The sequence below is a fragment of the Nerophis ophidion genome, linkage group LG22, assembly GCF_033978795.1.
Source record: "Nerophis ophidion isolate RoL-2023_Sa linkage group LG22, RoL_Noph_v1.0, whole genome shotgun sequence".
NCBI classification, from domain to species: Eukaryota; Metazoa; Chordata; class Actinopteri; order Syngnathiformes; family Syngnathidae; genus Nerophis; species Nerophis ophidion.
This window is the reverse complement of record NC_084632.1, coordinates 31969055-31991188: the sequence shown is the minus strand read 5'-3', so window position 1 is coordinate 31991188 and position 22134 is coordinate 31969055. Positions and strand designations below refer to the sequence as shown.

General features: G+C 39.5%; 1 protein-coding gene across 1 annotated transcript in view; it reads right to left on the bottom strand.

The window, feature by feature from the left end:
* Positions 1 to 22134, bottom strand: part of raver2 (ribonucleoprotein, PTB-binding 2) — a 154794-nt gene that overhangs the window by 68837 nt on the left and 63823 nt on the right. The window contains exons 3-4 of the mRNA XM_061883699.1: positions 19227 to 19534; positions 18576 to 18740 (exon numbers count right to left, since the gene is read on the bottom strand). Coding sequence (XP_061739683.1) covers positions 18576 to 18740; positions 19227 to 19534 — 473 coding nt within the window. The remainder of the gene's footprint in view (positions 1 to 18575; positions 18741 to 19226; positions 19535 to 22134) is intronic.

The following is a 22134-nucleotide window of genomic DNA, read 5'->3' as shown; positions in this document are numbered from 1 at the left end:
TGATCTGCCGTTTCTTTTCTTTTTCTTCTATGTCCCACTCTCCCTTGTGGAGGGGGTCCGGTCCGATCCGGTGGCCATGTACTGCTTGCCTGTGTATCGGCTGGGGACATCTCTGCGCTGCTGATCCGCCTCGACATCTCTGCGCTGCTGATCCGCCTCCGCTTGGGATGGTTTCCTGCTGGCTCCGCTGTGAACGGGACTCTCGCTGCTCTGTTGGATCCGCTTTGGACTGGACTCTCGCGACTGTGTTGGATCCATTGTGGATTGAACTTTCACAGTACCATGTAAGACCCGCTCGACATCCATTGCTTTTCTCCTCTCTAAGGTTCTCATAGTCATCATTGTCACCGACGTCCCACTGGGTCATTATTGTCACCGATGTCCCACTGGGTGTGAGTTTTCCTTGCCCTTATGTGGGCCTACCGAGGATGTCGTGGTGGTTTGTGCAGCCCTTTGAGACACTAGTGATTTAGGGCTATATAAGTAAACATTGATTGATTGATTGATTTGTTTCTCAAAGCCATTTCTACGCAACTGCCAGTTTGCACATCCTTTCTAGGTGTACTAAATATGGAACATGGGCTGCAGAACAGTTTTAGTCTTGATGATTCTCTAAGCGTGTGCTTAATCATATTTGCATTTCCTCCTCCCAGTATTGTGGGCATTCTGATGGTCAGCATATATTCTACATATACATGAAGACAGGCACGTTAAATAGATTGCACTCATTATGGACGCGCAAGCTTAGTAGATCAGGCATTCGAACACAAAAGCCTTAAGTACACTGTACTGGCAGCTGATGCTGAGCAGAATGGATGGAAAGCCAAGGTCTGCCCAGTGGGAAGTTGGCCGCAGAGGTTTTGTGGGCCGGACAACCATCAGGCTGCTTAAGGACATCGGAGTTCGAGGCCGAACCCTACGAAACACCGTCAAAGCCCTCTGAGGAGCAGCAGAGACAGCCAGTTGGTGGCTGTGGGTGAAGAGGAGAGACACCATCTGGAGCTCTAGTAAGACCTACATCACATAATGGTTAAAAGCAGAGGGGGGCTCACCTGGGAAACCAGGTGTTGCTGATGAGTACTTTGGAGGTGTCGTGGGCCGATCATTGAAACGCCGGTGAAGGAGGGTGCCCACTTGATGACCCCAATGAAGCGGACAACCATTCCCCTTCCTCCTCTCTGTCCCCCATTTTGCAATCCCACCCAACCAGGTCCAACACCATAACTGTTTTGAAGCAGCTCTGAAGGAGGTAGCCTACTGTTACCACTCTACTCAGGTTCTCTTGTATCATGGGATTATTCCATCTAGTCCTAAAATTGAATTTAGAGAGATGTGGGAGGCCAAAACACAAGGCCAGCCGTTTTAGACACGTGACAACACACAAGGAAGCAGTTACCGGACGCAGCAATCGTTTTTGTAGTGACAGCCAAAATTGTAGGCAGATAACAATATTTTTTTACTCTCCAAAAACTATTTGTCTACACACAAGATCTTTAACTAATTATGAAAACAATCGATCCATCCTCCCAACAAATGCGGCAGTGTCAGCAGGTACTTAACTCCGCTGAGAGGGGTTTAAAGTCTGACAATTCATCGAGATGTTGATAATCAGATCAGACTCCTTTGAATACAATCGTCAAATCATTGACTATTTGAAAAAGTTCCTTAAAATTTGAATACATTTTTTTTTACTTGGTATTCCTTTCTTGAATCATTTGGTTAAGTATTGCATTGGTCCCTTGTCCATGCTTTGCCCTCCATCTTCTTAAGGGAATACCATCCATTCTGCAATTGTGCCATTTTCTTGAGAAAAGAGAAAAGAAAACTACTGCCTTAAATTAATATTCTATATTTGCTAGAATAATTCTACTGTCTAGCAAAGTAACAAAAATGGAGTGATCATGACTACTTCAAAGAAACACAAGTGGCAATTATTCATTGTGCATCAGGGTAAGAGTGTACAAATGAAATAATGCTGCAGCTTACCCTTCAAACATACTTAAGTTGTTGAAGCCTGGACTGATATAACAAGCATACCAGTAGTTGATTTTAGTGTATTGTAACTACCAATGTACATGTGCACTGCAGATTTTTTTCTGTTGCAACTATGGGTTTGAATAAAACAGAGTTGAAGGCCAATGTTCTGAGCATGAAAACTGATTGTTGCCACCAGTTCTCAATCAACCTCCCCCTCCTTGCATGCACTCATTTGGTGCCTCCGGTCTGAACAGAGGCTGCATGAAGGGAACGAGACAGGAAAATGGATATGTGTGTCAAGGAGTGGGTCGATGGGCCATTATCATTAGCATGCATTAAATAAAATGCATTGAAATAATGTGAATCACTCTACCACTTCAGGGATAGTTGGATGGATGTAAACAGAGTACTGTAGAAGTGAAGCGGAGATAGAGACAGGGGAAAGAGCTGGCTAGAAGGACTGAATTAGAAAGAAAAACAAATGAAAACTTGCTTATCATTATTCTTGTGTGCAGAGAATAAATATGACCCGGGAGATAGCGGGTAAAATGGAAAACTTATTACATCAAAATTATTCAACAAGGTTTGTGTGCAAATTGTATGCGGGCTATCAACTTTGTGTGCTTGGGTGAGTAACGAGCTTTCTACATCCGTACTCACATTTTATGAAGTATTCAATCTTCATATATATCCAGTCATTCACGCCAAAGAAACTGTCGATGGATGATTGTACTTTGACTGTGCACTTACGGGGTCTTTTTATGCAAAAAAGATTTGGTCGTTGGCACCGCCATCATAAAATACTTGTAATAAGGAATCAGTTGAAACTTGTACAACAACAGTCGAAGTGACTTTTAGAACCAAAAATACAGTACATTCCATTTATGTACTGTATTTCTGAGCATTGTTTAAAGGGCAACTGCCCTTTTTTGGGAATGCCTATTATTCACAATCCTTATGAAAGACAAGACGACCCAAGTTGTTGTTTTCTTGCATTCCAATTTGTAAAAATCAGCTCATTTTAGGTGGCTAGCAATGCAGCAAATGGAAGCAACCCATTCTTCCTCTAAATAACTTATAAAATCTAAAAACCACCAACAATACTTCACTTACATTCCGTAACCTGTATAATTACCAAGCTGTAGCGACATTGTTATTGTAAGAGCGAACACTGAGGAACTTGTTTTCTAGCATAGTAACACATCGCCTTGCTACGGCATTAGCCGTAAGCTAGCTTTTGTGTGAGCACCTGAAAGGCCTTTGAGTTTTTAATGCACAACACAACGGGTTAGGACACCAATATGTAATGAATGAAAAACATGAACAATTATATTACAGTATCTGTAAAGTATTAACACACATTTCATGTTTTGTTTGACACAGCTAGCTCGTCAGTGTATGTAGTTGTACTAAAGACGCATGGTGTGCTGCATGTATCATGATCAATATTATTGTGACTTACTCGATTGGACAATTGTCTGTTTAGTCAAACTGGCCAGGTATGTTTTTTCCAGTTGATTTTGGGCAAGCATGCCATTTATGTCGGCATTTCAGCTTCTCTTCTTGCTTGCTTCTATAACCAGCAGTTCATCCTCGGTATGTTCAGGTTTAAAAAGATATGGTTGTGAATCCACGGGGAAGACCCAGAACACGTTGGGAAGACTATGTCTCCCGGCTGGCCTGGGAACGCCTCGGGGTCCCCCGGGAAGAGCTGGACGAAATGGCGGGGGAGAGGGAAGTCTGGGCTTCCCTGCTTAGGCTGCTGCCCCCGCGACCCGACCTCGGATAAGCGGAAGAAGATGGATGGATGGATGGTTGTGAATCATTTGTCTAAAAATAGTCATCTTTGTCTGCCATGATTACAACACACTTGTGTTGCAGCTTGCAAACGTCTTTTTTATCATCTTTAGAATCCTTAAAAAAAAGGACGTGTGTTCCTGTCCCTCATAATGATTGTGAAGTGTGTACGATAGGCAAAATTCCAATTCCCCTTTAATTTAGGGACGGCGTGGCGCAGTGGTAGAGTGGCCGTGCGCAACTCGATGGTCCTTGGTTCAATCCCCACCTAGTACCAACCTCGTCACGTCCGTTGTGTCCTGAGCAAGACACTTCACCCTTGCTCCTGATGGGTGCTGGTTAGCGCCTTGCATGGCAGCTCCCTCTATCAGTGTGTGAATGTGAATGGATAAATGTGGAAGTAGTGTCAAAGCGCTTTAAGTACCTTGAAGGTAGAAAAGCGCTATACAAGTACAACTCATTTATCATTTATTTAAGATTTACTATAGTATATAGCACGGGGTCAACAGGCGTGTTTTTGCAATGTCAGCAGTCACATAGGGCCTGTGGTCAAGGTGGGTAATGAACAATTTACCAGTCAATTTAGTTTCCACCCACACACACACACACACATACACACACACACACACACACACACACACACACACACACGCACACGCACACGCACACGCACACACACACACACACACACACACACACACACACACACGCACACACACACACACACAACCAATCCTTATGAAGGAACCAGCTAACAATGTGTCTGACAGCTCTTGACCTCTGGCTGTGGTCCCCTGATAGGAAATGCTGACTGAATGACTGGTGGGAATAGGACACAGAGGAACATCAGTCAGTTGTTGGTGTGTGTGTGTGTGTGTGTGTGTGTGTGTGTGTGTGTGTGTGTGTGTGTGTAAACTAAATTGACTGGTAAATTGTTCATTACCCACCTTGACCACAGTGGAGTAATAAACGATGACTAATTCATGTCACAGCATGAATTATATTGGATAATATCCGAATGAACCTGAGACAGGCTCCAGCACCCCCCGCGACCCCGGAAGGGACAAGCGGTAGAAAATGGATGGACGGATGGGTATTCTACCCTCTATGTCAGATAATAGAGGTGTAATGAATGACAGATACATCGATGGATCGCTTTATATTCCTAAATTTCAAGTATAACGATCTGTGCTTAGCAAGTTTGCCTTTCAAGAGGTAGGTATCGATCCAAGATAGTTTTAAAAGGAAATCAATTGATTTTATTGTTACTAGAAAAAGGAAAACATTAGATTTAGGAATGGTAGACTTCATAAGAAGTTTAACACTTTTAATAATAAAGATGTTAGACGTTAGATGTATTTTCCATGTGGCGTCATCAAAACAAAAATGGTAGATATCCATGGTTGTCCAGGAAGGTCATACAGTAACAATTGCAAACACCACAATATCATAGTGTAATATCTGTGACAGGTGTGTCTGTGTACCTTTAAGAAAAGGTGCTGTTGTGTGTGATGTGTGCAAGTGCGCCAGACTAGTGAACTGAGAGTTTAAGAGTTTTGTGTGTCTAAACGTGAGTTGTGGCAAACAGCAACTCTTTTATATGTGTGTTTGACTCCTTGAGTTTGTTACCGATTCTTAAGAAAGCGTCTGAAAGTGTATCTCCGACTGTGTCTGTCCTTCTCCACTCCTAAGAACTACAATATCATAACTTTTAGCTGCAGCATGATTGCAAAAGCCACGACAAATACAAACGTTACAACAAAATGATAAACCCGCCACCGAACTTTAAACCACAGAAGACGCAGCTGACAACGGAAGTGACAGCGGTGCAAGTTACGCTGATGCACCAACTCCCGAAACACAAGAAGTCAATTTATGAGAAAGAAAGGAACAAAAGAAATGGATAAGGAAGGGTATGGAAATTAGGAAGCAAGGTGCCAAGACCATCAATAGGGATGAGGGAACATACAAGATTTTGCACACCTGGGACACTGTCCTTCATTGGTGACGCCAGGGCGGAAAACAGATACTCTCCAGGGATATTTATTTAGCAGGTAAGTGTACTCAAAAAATGTTGGTTACTGTAGTTTTATTGAAATTTGCTTTAATGTTTAAAATGTGAGCAGAAAGGTTTTCTCTTGTTAATTGGACCTAAAATGTTGGTTGTATTTTATTCAAATAAGATGTGAATGCATTGGTCATTAATTGTTGTATACTTGCTTGTTTGTATCCATAAATCATTTATACATAATTCCCTTAAAATAAATGACAGGAATATAGGAAACTTAACCTGCAGTAGCCAGTATGCAGTATTAATTCCACAGTCACAATACTTGATTTTTTTTTTTTTAAATAAAAACGTAATCGATTTCAACCAAGTAAATTGTTTTGGATTGTATTGTTCTAAAAAAAATAATATCGTCCCTGAAATGTATCAGCAACCACAAATATTGAAACTAATTGTTACAACCCGATCAGCTACCTTCCCGCTCCTACCTTTTTCACATCTTTACTCAGAACGTCCCCTGATATAAAGACTTGATGCGGTTGTTTAGGGCCAGAACGATTGAAGGGGGCCCATGATTAGATGCCTGATCACTTCTGTAGCTGATCATCAACGTGGTTGTCGTGCTCTGCAAGTGCTTGTTCTACTTTGACTGACTGAATTGCCTCATGGATACAATTATACTTTGTTTCTGCTAAACTTCCACTCAGCGGTGAGTCAAAATGTCCTTTGCAAAGTTTTAGTTTGGTTTAGCAGCATCACAGTGGCAATTCATTCAAAAGCCATTTCAGATATACCGTATTTCCTTGAAAAGCCGTCGGGCATGTAATATGCGCCTGCCTTGAACTACTGCCGGGTCAAACTCACTCCCCTAATTTATTAGCGCATGCTTACTTTTACCGCCGGGTCAAATTCATGACGTCACGAGTGACGCTTCCCCTGTCGTCATTTTCGAAATGGCGGAGGAGTTTTATTTTGCTTTTACTTAATGTAAAACAGGGGTCTTGTTCCACAGCCATACAGATCACACTGAGGGTTGTGATATAAAACAACATTACCACTCTTACTAATATGTGCCACACTGTGAACTCACACCAAACAAGAATAACAAACACATTTCGGGAGAACATCGGCTTTGTAACACATTATAAACGCAACATAAAAATTACCCAGAATGCCGTGCATCCACGACTCTTGGCTATATTATACACCCCGCTAGCACCAAACCCCCCCCCCCCTCCTTCTCCGTGCGTTGGTTGAGGTGAGCGGAGTTGGGGGCGGATGTATAATATAGCCAAGAGTCATGGATGGTTGGCATTCTGGGTACTTCTTATGTTGCGTTTATAATGTGTTACAGAGCCAATGTTCTCTAGAAATGTGTTTGTTATTCTTGTTTGGTGTGGGTTCACAGAGTGTGGCGCATATTAGTAAGAGTGTTAAAGTTGTTTATATCACAACCTTTAGTGTAAACGGTATGGCTGTTGACCAAGTATGCATTGGAATCTTGTATGAGAAGCAGCGAACTGCATACGTCCGGCTGGCACGCACGCAGATAGCATGGTGTAAAGGTGGGCGCGCAACACGTTGTAGAGCAGTGGTCCCCAACCACTGGGCCGCGGCCACAGAAGAAATTTTTAGTAATTTTTTTATTTTTTATTATCACACACAATTTTTTACTGCATGCCATTGGTAAGCGTAGGGGTGAGAAGAGGTTTTAAAACTATTGGCGCCTGCTTACTTTTACCGCATGCCTTGAATAAGCGCAGGAGTGAGAAGAGGTTTTAAATTAAATAGCGCCCCGGCGGCTATTCAAGGAAATATAGTATGCCAATTTAGCATCTCTTTGAACCTCTTTCATTGTGACTGCATTTTAAAAATAACAGGAAAAATTAAGTTTAAATTGTAGTCGAACCTTTTCCCTCAATATAAAATGTATAAATAGTATAATTTTTGTTCATTTTTTTAGCCCCTTCCTTTTCTTTTTTATTGAGTGCCAAAGCATTGCTTTGAATTAGCTTCACTGTGTTAGGTGATATTGAACGCTTTTCTTTCCCCTTGGATCTTTTAACCCATATGTTTCACTTTTTATATAAATGTTGTACATTATCTGGAACATAAACGCAAAAATGGTCAATTGTCAATGTAGTCTTTTCGTTTATTGTTCGAACGTGATCATACATTAAATATTTTCATAGTTAGAGCATAAAAACCTGTGTATGACTTTGTAAATACCTTTTTAATCATTTAGAAAGTCCTGTCGACATGGAATAACACCGACATAGTCACATTTGGCGATGTGGCAAGGGATGACTGTATTAAAACACTCACTAGGCTGCAGTCAGCAGTATAGCCCCTAGCATGTTACACAAAACCAACAGGGGGCCACAAACAAAATCTTGTTTAGAGCCACAAAAAAACGATCCTATACGATCTTCATCTGACGGTATTTCCTTCTAATATCGCTGTCTGTTTTTACCTTGTACTTCTTCCACCTTTCCAGGCTGACTTAAGCTTGAGTGCTGTTTTGTAGCAGATTTAAAGTTCTCAAAAGGGTCAACACTCCAGGTTAAGTGCACTCTAAAAGTTCTACTAATAAGCAAGGAGACAGAGGGAAGCAAACTGAAAATAATGGTAGACAAATAGTCTAAAAGAATATGTGAACCAGCTTACAGCAATGTTTAAATCCCCAGTAAAAAATATATATATAAATCATGATACAATATGTACATACTGTATAGATCTATAATTATGTATATATTGTTGATGAGTGCAACCAAACACACCACAAATAATGCTCTGTATTGTAAACCTAAACTGAAGCATAAGCATGTGGAAAATGCAGCCAGACCAACCTCAATGCAAGTCAGCTGAGATGTGGTGAGATTTATGGCTGGTATGGCACTAACTACTTTGTTTTTTTTTTTACTACTTGAAATTATCAAGGTCAATACAGATCATTAAGAGGATAACTAAAAAAAACTAAAGAATAATTGATTTTCGATGCAAATGTATTCAAATATTACTTTTTTACCAGTGCAACCTCAGGCTAAACTGGGGCGCTGAGCAGAACTGAATTTGAAGGCCTTACCTCACCCTCTATAGTACACATTTTTAATCTTGTATTCATGTGAAACATTTGTTACATTGTCAAATGAAACTTTAATTCAATTTTATGAATATTTTTTATGAAAACAAATTAATGGGAAATGAATTGTAAAATAACGTAATTTCTAGTGCAAAGTAACAACTTATACATCATTAAAACATCCGTTTGTAAACCTTCCTAAATCAACCTTAACCGGGATTCAAACCCAATAATCTGTTTTACAGAACAAGGTCTAATGCTGCGCGCCACATGAGGCGGTGTGATTGTGTTGAGAAATTTGCCATTATTTTCTTTCTGTAACAGAGCGAGAATAAGTTTGAGGAAGCATTTTATATGATGTGCTCTGTCATTCACAATTGACATGTTATGTGCCCTTCTCCATGCAAAACAGGGCCCATAGCACAGCGCGTACTCTACCCATAGGGCGGGATGGACCTGTTTATTAGTAACATTTATTTTTTCAAATAAAACTGAAAACCATCCCTGGTCTTGTTGTTATTTGTATAGTAAGTACATGCCCTATTCATCTCCATTAAAATATGTGTTACTTTGTTGCAAAAGTAGATCACATTCTGCTTTGTATAGAGTCCAGTTTATAGAGGCTTTGGAGCTTAGGTATGTATCCATCTTGGCAGTCAGATTCAGCAAAGTACACAACTGTAGAAACCCCTGTATTGCAGTTGACTTGTTGCTGACCCTAGATGGCCTATTGGCACCAACTGACACTAGCCCTACAATGTATCTGCCAACTCACGTACTGTGCGCCTCTCCGCATGACATTTCTTGCAATTTATTAGTCGATTAGCAAGAATAAAGATGTCCTACTTAGAATGAAGAGTAAATGGTTTGTATTTATATCGCTCTTTACTATACCTGGAATGATACCCAAAGCGCTTTACATTATACAAAACCCAAAACCAGTGAAGTTGGTATGTTGTGTAAATCGTAAATAAAATTAGAATACAGTGATTTGGAAATCCTTTTCAACTTAAATTCAACTGAATGCACTGCAAAGACAAGATATTTAATGTTCGAACTGAGAAACTTTTTTTGTTTTTGCAAAAATAATCATTAACTTAGAATTTAATGGCAGAACACATTGCAAAAAAGTTGGCACAGGGGCATTTTTACCACTGTGTTACAAGGCCTTTCCTTTTCACAACACTCAGTAAACGTTTGGGAACTGAGGAGACCAATTTTTGAAGCTTTTCAGGTGGAATTGTTTCCCATTCTTGCTTGATGTACAGCTTAAGTTGTTCAACAGCCCGCGGTCACCGTTGTCGTATTTTACGTTTCATAACGCGCCACACTGGACTACAGGCAGGCCAGTCTAGTACCTGCACTCTTTTGCTACGAAGCCACGCTGTTGTAACACAGCTGAATGTAACGTGCAGAATGTGTTACATTCTGCACGTCGGGGCAGGGCTTGGCATTGTCTTGCATGAAAAAGATGTTGCTTGGATGGCAACGTATGTTGCTCCAAAAGCTCTATATAACTTTCAGCATTAATGGTGCCTTCACAAATGTGTAAGTTACCCATGCCTTGGACACTAATACACCCCATACCATCAGAGATGCTGGCTTTTAAACTTTGCGCCTATAAACAACCTGGATGGTTCTTTTCCTCTTTGTTAAGGAGGACACAACATCCACAATTTCCAAAAACTATTTGGAATATGGACTTGACAGACCACAGAACATTTTTCCACTTTGCATCAGCCCATCTTAGATGAGCTTAGGCCCAGCGAAGCCGGCTGAGTTTCTGGGTGTTGTTGATAAATGGCTTTCGCTTTGCATAGTACAGTTTTAACTTGCATTTACAGATGTAGCGACAAACTGTAGTTACTGACAGTACTTTTCTGAAGTGTTCCTGAGCCCAGGTGGTGATATTCTTTACACACTGATGTCAGTTTAGATGCAGTACCGCCTGAGGGATCGAAGGTCGCGGGCAATCAATGTTGGTTTTTGGCCTTGCCGCTTACATGCAGTAATTTCCCCAGAATCTCTGAACCTTTTGATATTACGGACCGTAGATGGCAAAATCCCTAAATTATTTGCAATAGCTTGTTCAGAAATGTTGTTATTAAACTGTTCAACAATTTGCTTACGCATTTGTTCACAATGTTGTGATCCTCGCCCCATCCTTGTTTGTGAATGACCATTTCATGGAAGCTGCTCTTTATACCCAATCATGGCACCAACCTGTTCACAATTAACCTGTTCACCTGTTCCAAAAAAGTGTTTGATGAGCCTTCCTCAACTTTCTCAGTCTTTTTTGCCACCTGTGCCAGCTTTTTTTAAACGCGTTGCAGACATCAAATTCCAATTTAGCTAATATTTGCAAAAAATAAAGTTTAACAGTTCGAACATTAAGTATTTGTCTTTGCAGTGTATTCAATTGAATATAGGTTGAAAAGGATTTGCAAATCATTGTATTCTGTTTTTATTTACGATTTTCACAACGTGCCATTTTCACTGGTTTTGGGTTTTGTACATCACGTTCACGCATTCACACACCGATGGCAGAAGCTGCAATGCAAGGCACTAATCACAAACCAACAGAAGGAAGGGTGAAGTGTCTCGATGCTAAAGCTGGAATCAAACCTGGAACCCTCAAGTTCCTGGCACGGCCGCTCGACCATCTGCGCCACACCGCCCCGTTAAAGACAGTACACAATCTGTAGAAAGTCACTGAGTATAATAGATGTTTCTGCAAACATTATATTGACGACATACAGAAAAACAGAAACAAGCAAGCACAATCCAACCCATTTATGAAGGATTGCGCAATTAAAGGGTAAGCCCGGCTTGATCAGGAAATGTGCAAATTCTGTGATTTTGAAGAAAATTTTAAGAAAAACGATGTACTCGAACAGAAAATACATTTACAAAAATATTTATGTCTTTCATGTAATCAATGTTTGTCTTTGTATTTTTCATAATGACAGGTGAAGCTGCCTCCCTTGACTGCATGTCACTGGTTGGGACTCTTGCACTCAGTGTGCAGGCTTACATAAGCTTTAAAAAAAATTGGAAATGTTGAAGTGCAGTAATAAACACCCAATGCACTGTACATAAAAAAGAAATCGTTGAGCAATAGGTCAAAGCCTGGTGGCTATGTAGCAGTGAAGCAACATGAGCTCAACGCCCACAAGGCATCATGGGACCAGGATGGTGGGGGTGTATTGATCTTGTGGGAGAAACTAGAGGGGTGGAGCTATAACTGTAAAGGCAATGGATGACATATAGTGCCCAGTGAGTGATGTTAAAACCGACATATGGGGGTGGAGTGGAAGTAATGGTGTGTATCACAACAGAAGTGAGCAAGATGGACAAAAAGAAGGAGCTGCAAGGAGCTACAAAAGGGTGTGTAAGGCAGCACAGCAGACACGCCTCACCATAGAAACAGTAGCTTTTTGATGGTGAGGGCCAAGAAAAACACTAACTTGAGTTCCTGAGCTCATTATAATTACAATGTTGACAAATGATGACATTTACAAGCCCCTTCGGACAACATCTTGTCAAAGTCAATGAGCTGAGTGTGTTTTTTTAATACAATTTGGCAAGGTAAAAGGTAAGTTTGTCGGTGATGTTAACACTGGTAGATGATACATTAAGAGACAGGAATTAAAGGCCTACTGAAACCCACTACTACCGACCACGCAGTCTGATAGTTTATACATTAATGATGAAATATTAACATTGCAACCAACACATGCCAATACGACAGGTTTAGTTTACTAAATTGCACTTTTAAATTTCCCGCGAGGTATCCTGTTGAAAACGTTGCGGAATGATGACGCTTATGTTGACGCGTGCTTGTGACGTTATTGGTTGGAGCGGACATTTCAGCCCAGCACCACTCACGGCTAAAAGTAGTCTCTTTTCATCGCATGATTACACAGTATTTTGGACATCTGTGTTGCTGATTTTTTTTTTTTTTTTTTCAATTAATAATGGAGACTATAAAGAAAAATACTGTTGGTGGAAAGCGGTGGATTGCAGCTGTCTTCAGCACCGAGACACAGTCGGTGTTTCTTTGTTTGTTGTGAAGCTTTACACAGAGCGGTCAAACGAACATGTTTCTCTACCACATGTCAACCAATTGTGATATTAAGTCGGCTCTTAGCGGAGACTTCAGCGGATTATGCGACCTCCTCCTGCAGCTGTCAAAAAGGCAGCTGTGATCTTAGCTCCTCCATTGGCTTCTCTCAGAGACACTGGCGTTCACCGCAGCCGTCCGACTTTCAGGTATGACTTTATAATCTCACTAAAACACTATTAACACAATAAGCAGATAAGGGATTTTCCAGAATTGTCCTAGTAAATGTTTCTAATAACATCTGAATCGCTCCCACTGCCGCCGCCTGGAGCCGTCGCCTTTTTTTTTTTTTTTTGTGCTTCACTCTAAGTTTCCTCATTCATAAATCTTTCCTCCTCGCTCAAATTAATGGGGAAATCGTCGCTTTCTCTGTCAGAATCGCTCTTGCTGCTGGTGACTATGATTATAAACAATGTGAGGATGTGAGGGAGCCCTACAACCAGTGACGTCACGCGCACATTGTCTGCTACTTCCGGTACAGGCAAGGCTTTTTGTATTAGCGACCAAAAGTTGCGAACTCTATCGTTGATGTTCTCTTCTAAATTCTTTCAGCGAAAATATGGCAATATCGCAAAATGATCAAGTATGACACATAGAATGGACCTGCTATCCCCGTTTGAATAAGAAAATCTCATTTCAGCAGGCCTTTAAATCTTCCTGCTCCAAATAAACATTTTTGAGCAAATTTAGACTCTGATATGCTGTGCAGCTATGACAAAAATATTAATGTAGTATTATCTTTGCAACATTTAGCTGCACAATTTGGATTTTTTCGGAACAGTTCTTCAAGCTTTAACTCTACGTGGTTACATTGCTGTACGCTTAGCTGTTTTTACTAGTAGCACCAGTGCTCCTGAATGAAAAAAAAATTGCACAATTTCATTATTAACACACATACATGCTACACATGTGCACTCATACGTATAAACACAATGCCTACTGCAACGCTCAACTAAACACAGAAAACATCCCTAAACTGTGCTAGCACTGTGGCTAACGCAAGTGTAGGTCTGGGCGATATGGACCTAAACTCATATATCGATGTACGAACCCTGTTTCCATATGAGTTGGGAAAGTGTGTTTGATGTAAATATAAACGGAATATAATGATTTGCAAATAATTTTCAACCTATATTCAGTTGAATATGCTACAAAGACAACATATTTGATGTTCAAACTGATAAACTTTTTTTTTTTTGTAAATAATCATTAACTTTAGAATTTGATGCCAGCAACACATGACAAAGAAGTTGGGAAAGGTGGCAATAAATACTGATAACGTTGAGAAATGCTCATCAAACACGTACTTATTTGGAACATCCCACAGGTGTGCAGGCTAATTGGGAACAGGTGTGTGCCATGAATGGTTATAAAAGCAGCTTCCATGAAATGCTAAGTAATTCACAAACAAGGATGGGGCAAGGGTCACCAATTTGTAAGCAACTTGTCGAACAGTTTTAGAAAAACATTTCTTAACGAGCTATTGCAAGGAATTTAGGGATTTTACCATCTACAGTCCGTATAATCATCAAAAGGTTCAGAGAATCTGGAGAAATCACTGCAAGTAAGCGATGATATTACGGACCATTGATTCCTCAGGCGGTACTGCATCAAAAGTAGATATCAGTGTGTAAAGGATATCACCACATGGGCTCAGGAACACTTCATAAAACCACTGTCAGTAACTACAGTTGGTTGCTACATCTGTAAGTGCAAGTTAAAACTCTGCTATGCAAAGAGAAAACACATTTATCAACAACAGCAAGGAACGCCGCTGGCTTCTCTGGGCTCGAACTCATCTAAGATGGACTGATGCAAAGTGCAAATTTGTTCTGTGGTCTGACAAGTCCACATTTCAAATTATATCTGGAAACTGTGGACGTGGTGTCCTCCGGAACAAAGAGAAAAATAACCATCCGAATGTTATAGGCGCGAAGTTCAAAAGGCAGCATCTGTGATGGTATGGGGGTGCATTAGTGCCCAAGGCATGGGTAACTTACACATCTGTGAAAGCACCATTAATGCTGAATGGTCCATACAGGTTTTGGAACAACATATGTTGTCATCCAAGCAACGTTATCATTTCAGCAAGACAATGCCAAGCCACGTGTTACAACAGCGTGGTTTCGTAGTAAAAGAGTGCGGGTACTTTCCTGTCCCACCTGCAGTCCAGACCTGTCTCCCATCGAAAATGTGTGGTGCATTATGAAGCGTAAAATACGACAACGGAGACCCCGGACTGTTGAACGACTGAAGCTCTACATAAAACAAGAATGAAAAAGAATTCCACTTTCAAAGCTTCAACAATTAGTTTCCTCAGTTCCCAAACGTTTATTGAGTGTTATTAAAAAAAAAAAGGTGATGTAACACAGTGGTGAACATGTCCTTTCCCAACTACTTTGGCACGTGTTACTGCCATGAAATTCTAAGTCAATTATTATTTGCAAAAAAAAGTAAAGTTTATGAGTTTGAACATCAAATATCTTGTCTTTTAGTGCATTCAACTGAATATGGGTTGAAAAGGATTTGCAAATCACTTTTTTCCGTTTGTATTTACATCTAACACAAATTCCCAACTCATATGGAAACGGGGTTTGTAGTTTGGCCTATAAATTAACCCATGAAAGGAAATATTGGTTGGTGTAACTAAATATCTCCACCATACCTTGTTTTTCAATTTTCGGAACTGATAGGTGTCCTAAATACAGAAAAACAGTAAGAAATTTAGGTTTTCATAACAGGATTCCAACTTGAGATAAGAAAAAAGAAAAAGCTTTGAAAATATTGTAAGAAAAGTCAAATATAATCTCCAATCTTCTTAAAAAAAAACACATTTAGCGATGCTAAATTCTTCAGCTAACAAAAATATCAAATAACAAAATATGAAATAAAGTGAAAAATTAGTTTTTTTTATAAGTCAACATTATTGTAAGACATACACACAAAGATTTTAGCCTGAAACACCAACCTACCAACTGTTTCATGATACTGTGTGACAAGCTGTGTTCTAAAAATTACTTTAAAAAAGTTATCCATTATAGTTACTTGTTACTTTACCAAAAATGCTATTCAATTACTAATGGAATTACTCTTTAATATATGTAATTAATTACTAGGGAAATAATATGTGTTACTTAACAATAAACTTCAAATTTCTGGCATAATGCAGTTTAGATAAGTCTCATATGACAGCAGTGCATGCGTCTGTGTGTGTGCATGTGACGTCAGCGAGTCCACTGAGTAGTCAGAGTTTGAAGTCTTTTTGATAGCTTAGAAGGATGTCAATGGCAGTTTGTTGACTCTGACGGCAGCTCTTTCAAATATTTCACTGGTCTGTGTTATCTACGCTTAATAAATAGAATGAATGTGCTTCCATGGATGCATGTTCTTGTCAAAAAACCAAGTATTATTTGAATGGCAAGTTTGTCACTTCAATCATTGATTTGTTATTCAATATTCCCTCCGACCTTTGTAGTTATTAGCAGCAGTGCAGTTAAAAAAAAAAAGTTAAAGTACCAATGATTGTCACACACGCTCTAGGTGTTTGTGTCGAGTGGTGTTGCAAAAAAATTTCTTTTACTGACCAGTTCCTTCAACTAAATGTAGTTTCTTCCGTGTTGGAGCACTGAGCGCTTGTTAACTAGGAGGAGCCGCTCTACTCCCCTCTGTGCAATGGAGTAAGAGGTGTCGGAAAGATACAGATAGCTCATAGATCAATCACAGTCCATTTGGTTATGATTTTAATTCAGTTCATACATGCTATACAGATGGGCAAAAAAATCTGGTTTCCTCAAATTTGGATGGATTTCTTCTAGGAGCAAAATGTGAGCAAAGGGTTCAATCAATGTTTATTTACATAGCCCTAAATCACAAGTGTCTCAAAGGGCTGCACAAGCCACAATGATATCCTCTGTTCAGATCCTGAAATCCCCTTTCAGACGTTTAAAAAATGTTAAAGTCGCACAGTCTATTTTTAGGCGCATTTGCGAGCAAATTTGTTGCACCGCACACCGCTGGGTTATGGTACTTACTTTTTTCGTCCTCCTGTTTCGAGTTGTGCATCAGTTTTTACACTCTTTTGCCTGGACACTAGTGATGCTCTGATCAATCGGTCACAGATCAATATCGGTTGATTTCCGTGAAAAAGTATGTGACATCAGCGTTTGTTTTTTTTAATGCCGTTTTTTTCTTTTAGTAAATATATTATCTAAATACAGCTCCAACATGAAAAATGTCTTGCAAAATGCATTTGGATCCTTCATACATGAGTGTGCTTCAGTGATGTGATGGTCCATCACAACAGAGCCTCCATGTCATCACGCAAAAAATATTTTTTGTTGTCTATAGGTTGCAAGTCTAGATTGCAGAAAAGGTGTTACAGATTATAGATGTTTGCTGCTTCTTCAACAATATTGTACACAGGATAAAGAGCACGATAACCTGAATGTGGAAGGAAATTCCATGGACACAGGTAGGAGCATGATAAAATGAATTTGCAGTAGAGGAGAGTGTCCCTGTGGTGATGCTCTGTGTAGTACACTACACACACAACAATATCATTTAAATAGGGGGTACAGTATGCACCAATTTTGCACTAGTTTTTAATTGTACACGCATTTTTAGTAGATCACACGCAACACGTCCACTATTAGTACACACAAATTTATAGTTTGCAGACGTTGTTTAGCGTGTGGTATTTGGATCTGAGTCGATAAGGCCCAAAAGGTATTATAAGTATATATTAGATCGATATTTTTATTTACACAAAAATTAAAAGTTGGAAGTTTTTGTTAATGTTTATAAACTCTGGGTAAACTTTCCTGAACACAAAGATGCTAAATGAAAAGTAGATAATAGTTTTTGATTTTGTTTAGTTATTGTGTACTATTGACTTTGTTTTGCTCAATCGTATGTAATCAAAAATAATAAGGAACTAGTTTAAAGGCACTTACCCTAAATAAATTGAACAATTTACAGTTCATACATGTGATCAGTATTGGTATCAACAGATCTCACTCGTGAAAGATCGGTATCATTAATTGACTGATCGGAACAACCATAATAATCTAGTTATGTTTTTGGTTTTCTTCTTGTTAGCTTTTTGCACCATCTTTTTCCTGTTGAGGTTCAGTCCACCTCCTTTAGTTACTTGCCGTACTTCTTGTCCTTACAGTTTTTTCACAGTGACCTTGTGTTGTTGTTTTTTTTGGTAATTGAAATAATTTTGTTTCCATTCACTGTCTAAGAGGGCCTTTTGTTTCAAACCTTGTTAAACTACTCAGTCTTTGGTCTCTGTCAGTATTGACATTATTACTAGTCCAAGCAATACAACAACACAAGAGATTACCTACACTAAGCATACAGTGTTTTGATTACTGTTGGTCGGTTGCTGAGTTTCAAAGCTAGCAGGCAGTAGTACAAAAAATACCTTTGACAGAACTTTATAGAGAGTTAGAATAGCCTATTAAATGTTAGTGCTGTAGTGGATTGCTTGGAATTTACTTTAATGTTCCACTTGTAGGACATGTTTGACAAGAAAAATATCTGCACATTACTGTATGTGTCAGTGCTCTTAATGTTGGATTTACCTGGCAGAATACAGGTTTGTAGGTGTCTGAGAAGATTTGGGTCATTTCTTCAGAATCACAGAGATCCAGAGGCAGGCGGTCCACACACACACATTTGGAGTGCAGGTTCTCTTCCTGGCTCAGCTGGTTGACATCCATCCATTGCACCATCAATGAACGATCCGCCTGTTGAATCACAGCATTTTATACTGGGTATATCCGTTAATACTGGTTGACTGATATTAATGGCCAATTTTGAAATGAGATTTTTGTTGGATTGATTGATGGTAAATGGCGCGAATGTGAGTGTGCATGTCTCTATCTGTCCCCTGTGAATGACTCGTCACCGGTACAGAGTATAGTCTGCCTTTAGGTCCACAACTATCTGGGAGAGTCTAGTGCCCCTTAAGAGGATAAGCGGGAGAAAAATGGATGAATTGACATTATGGACAGTGGGAGTGGGCCTGTTTTAGCACCACTTATTTCAGGGCTGAATCTTCATCTCTTTAATCCAAGCATTAATTAAAGCTTTGCTATTCTGAAAATACATTTGAACAAAACATTTTTTGTAAAATGTTATCTCTGCTATCCATAACACTTAATAAAGTCTCACAATGAGACAATGTAGCAGAGAGATATTATTATTAAAATCGTACAGGTGCTCAAACATACCAGTCGTCGTCCCAGCAATTCAGAACGGGCCCGGGAAGCAGAGTCCTTCTTCATGTACTCAACAAATCCATAGCCTTTGGAGTGGCCCGTCAGGTCGCTATACACCAAAAAGGAGCGCTCGATGTTTCCATAGGAACGTACCAGCTCTTCAAACTGCTGGGCGGTGAAGGTGTGGGGCAGGTTGGTGAGGCAGAGCAGGGAGTCTGTAGGCTGCAGGGTGACGTTGATCAGACGTCCCCGGACAGTGCTGTGGTGGAGGGAGCGGATGGCATCCTGAGCCTGGTCCCCGTTCAGCAAAGTCACAAAGGCTGGAGGAGGGGACATTATGGAGACAGCCACGAAGGAAAAAAAGACAGACGACAAAAACCGACACAAAGAAAAGTACGGACAGACAAAAACAGATGTGGGAGCGAAAAATATGAGACAAACGAACATACATTCAAAGCAGACATATGAAGGAAGTGTGTGGGAGTTTCAGTCAAAGAACATGCACATGAAAATAAAATAAATGACAAGAAATATGAGAATAGTTCATACAACATGCAGCCAAAATCACAGACAGTCATAAGGACAGACAGACAGTGACACAGAGAGAAAGACAACACATTAGCAAAAAAGCCAAAAGGGAGCCACAATGTAGGGGGAATACACTGTGACACACACATACACACTTTAACCACATTTCAAAATAATATCAGTGAAACAATATTTTAGTGCTTTCTGATTCTTAGATAGCGCTGTGAATTCTAAGCAAGTCAACCATTTGTTTTTCCAGATAATGGTGTGTTTTGGATTGAATGTTCGGCACACAAAGTTTTAAACAAAACAAAGCTGTCAAGACTGAAGACACCTTCCTATTAACATGTATGTACTATTTAGTCTGAGACAAAAACTCTTAGAACTCAAGATTGAATATGTATCTTGTCAAGGACAACCAAACTATTACTAATTGTAGTCCCAAAACATTTTTTGCTCTATATTAGACTTTTTCTGCAAAAAAAAAGAAAGTTCCATTAGTAAAAAAGTAATGATGGAAAAATGTCAAAATGTTGGCATATGCATGCATATTCTTTAGCTGTCTCCTCAGTAAATACAAATATCGACATTCAAATTCATTAGGGAAATGTAATTCATAGTTCAAGACAAAAACAATCAGACCTTGGTTTTTGTATGCCCCACTTTTCGTTCCATTTTCGACATATATTTTCACCCAAAATTTTCACCCAAAATTTAAACAGTATACGTAACAAACTAGTCGGACTCGAGTGCCCAAACATACGTTGGTGACTGTCTGTGAGCTTTTTATAAAAATTGAGTACCACTGTAAAAATAATGCACCACGGGCCACAATTGCAATTGCCAGCACTTTGATAAAGATGGTGAGAAACACTATTGAATTCAAGAAAGAGCTCGTAGCTATGCAAAGTGCGAATGTGGCGCCTGCGCACACTTATCTAAAAAGTGTAATTTGTGGGCATATCGAAGGGATTCACTGGATTTACATTATTTGTTATGAAAAAGGGCTTTGGTTTTTGTACGCTAAGGTTTTCCGTGGACTCTTTGGAATGGGTTACTGAGAAAAAAACGAGGTAATTCTTATTGGAATGACCCGTCCTTATTCCCAACACATTAAAGTTTGAAATAAAGAAGCAGCAGCATAAGCAAAAACCTTACATCAATTAATTTTTTTTAAATCCTCTTTGCTAGCACATCACAACAAAAGCTTTTAACGATTTAGCACGAGGTCACTTGTAAACCTCGAAACAGGGAACCACTGAGGTCTTCACCGTATGGTAGATTTAATTTAAGAAGAATAGAGCAAGGCTTAGACAAAGACTTCACTATCCGTGTTCATCTTTTATCTACACACCCTTGAATTCCCCACTACTGCAGCTGTACCTATTGATTACTGCCTATTGTGTTTTTAAAACTCAAACTCCCTAATCTACTCCATTCTGACTGCAGAATTTTCTTTACTTACTGTTTGGCCTTAAGGCTCTCTCATCGTCTCTATTTCCTCTTTCACTTCATTTCTAAGTGCTAGCGTCTACCTTTAGATTCAACCAAATCAATTACTTCGAGCCTCGTCAAAGACACACTTACAAGGCAATTTAACTCTTACAATAAAAGTCTAATCTACTTTTAGAGTGTACTAGTTAACATTGGGCATCACAGGGGGATAGAGATAATATAGCTGAAGTTTTTTGCGTTCTCATTCGGCTGTGATGGAAATGTAGCATTAGAAGCGTGGGCTGGTGTAAAATCTTGCACCATACTTTCTCCAGCAGTGAAAGAGGGATGTCAGGTTCCCAAATATATTTTAAATATCCGTGTGAATCAGTAGGGTTACAATTAATGAGTAGGCGGCAAGTAAAAAATACACAGAAAAAAACAAATACTTCATAGGACTGGCAGCATGTTAATTATGGGCCACGTCTATTATTTCGAAGTGTGTCAGAGCACAATATCCTGAATCTTTGCTCTCCATTTGAAACTATGGTTATATCATGATAGTGCATGCCAATACTCAAACCAATGTAGCATCTTTTACAAGTGTAATTATCACTGTAGGACAAGGAATATAATAGCTAAACATGCTAAACTATAAACTGTAGGAGAATACAAGAAGTCATGTTAACCGCTGAGGAAGACCTCTTGAATCAAAACAGGGGTGGAAGGACTGATACAAAATATTGATAACAATCTCAAGTATAGTATTAGTACATTATGAATACTACAGTGCTTTGATATTTTTTTGTCACAAAATAATTATTGTGTAGTTTTTGTCACAAAATCATTATTGTGTAGTTTTTGCTAAGTTAAATTAAAGTTAAAGTACCAATGATTGTCACACACACACTAGGTTTGGTGAAATGTGTCCTCTGCATTTGACTAATCCCCTTGTTCA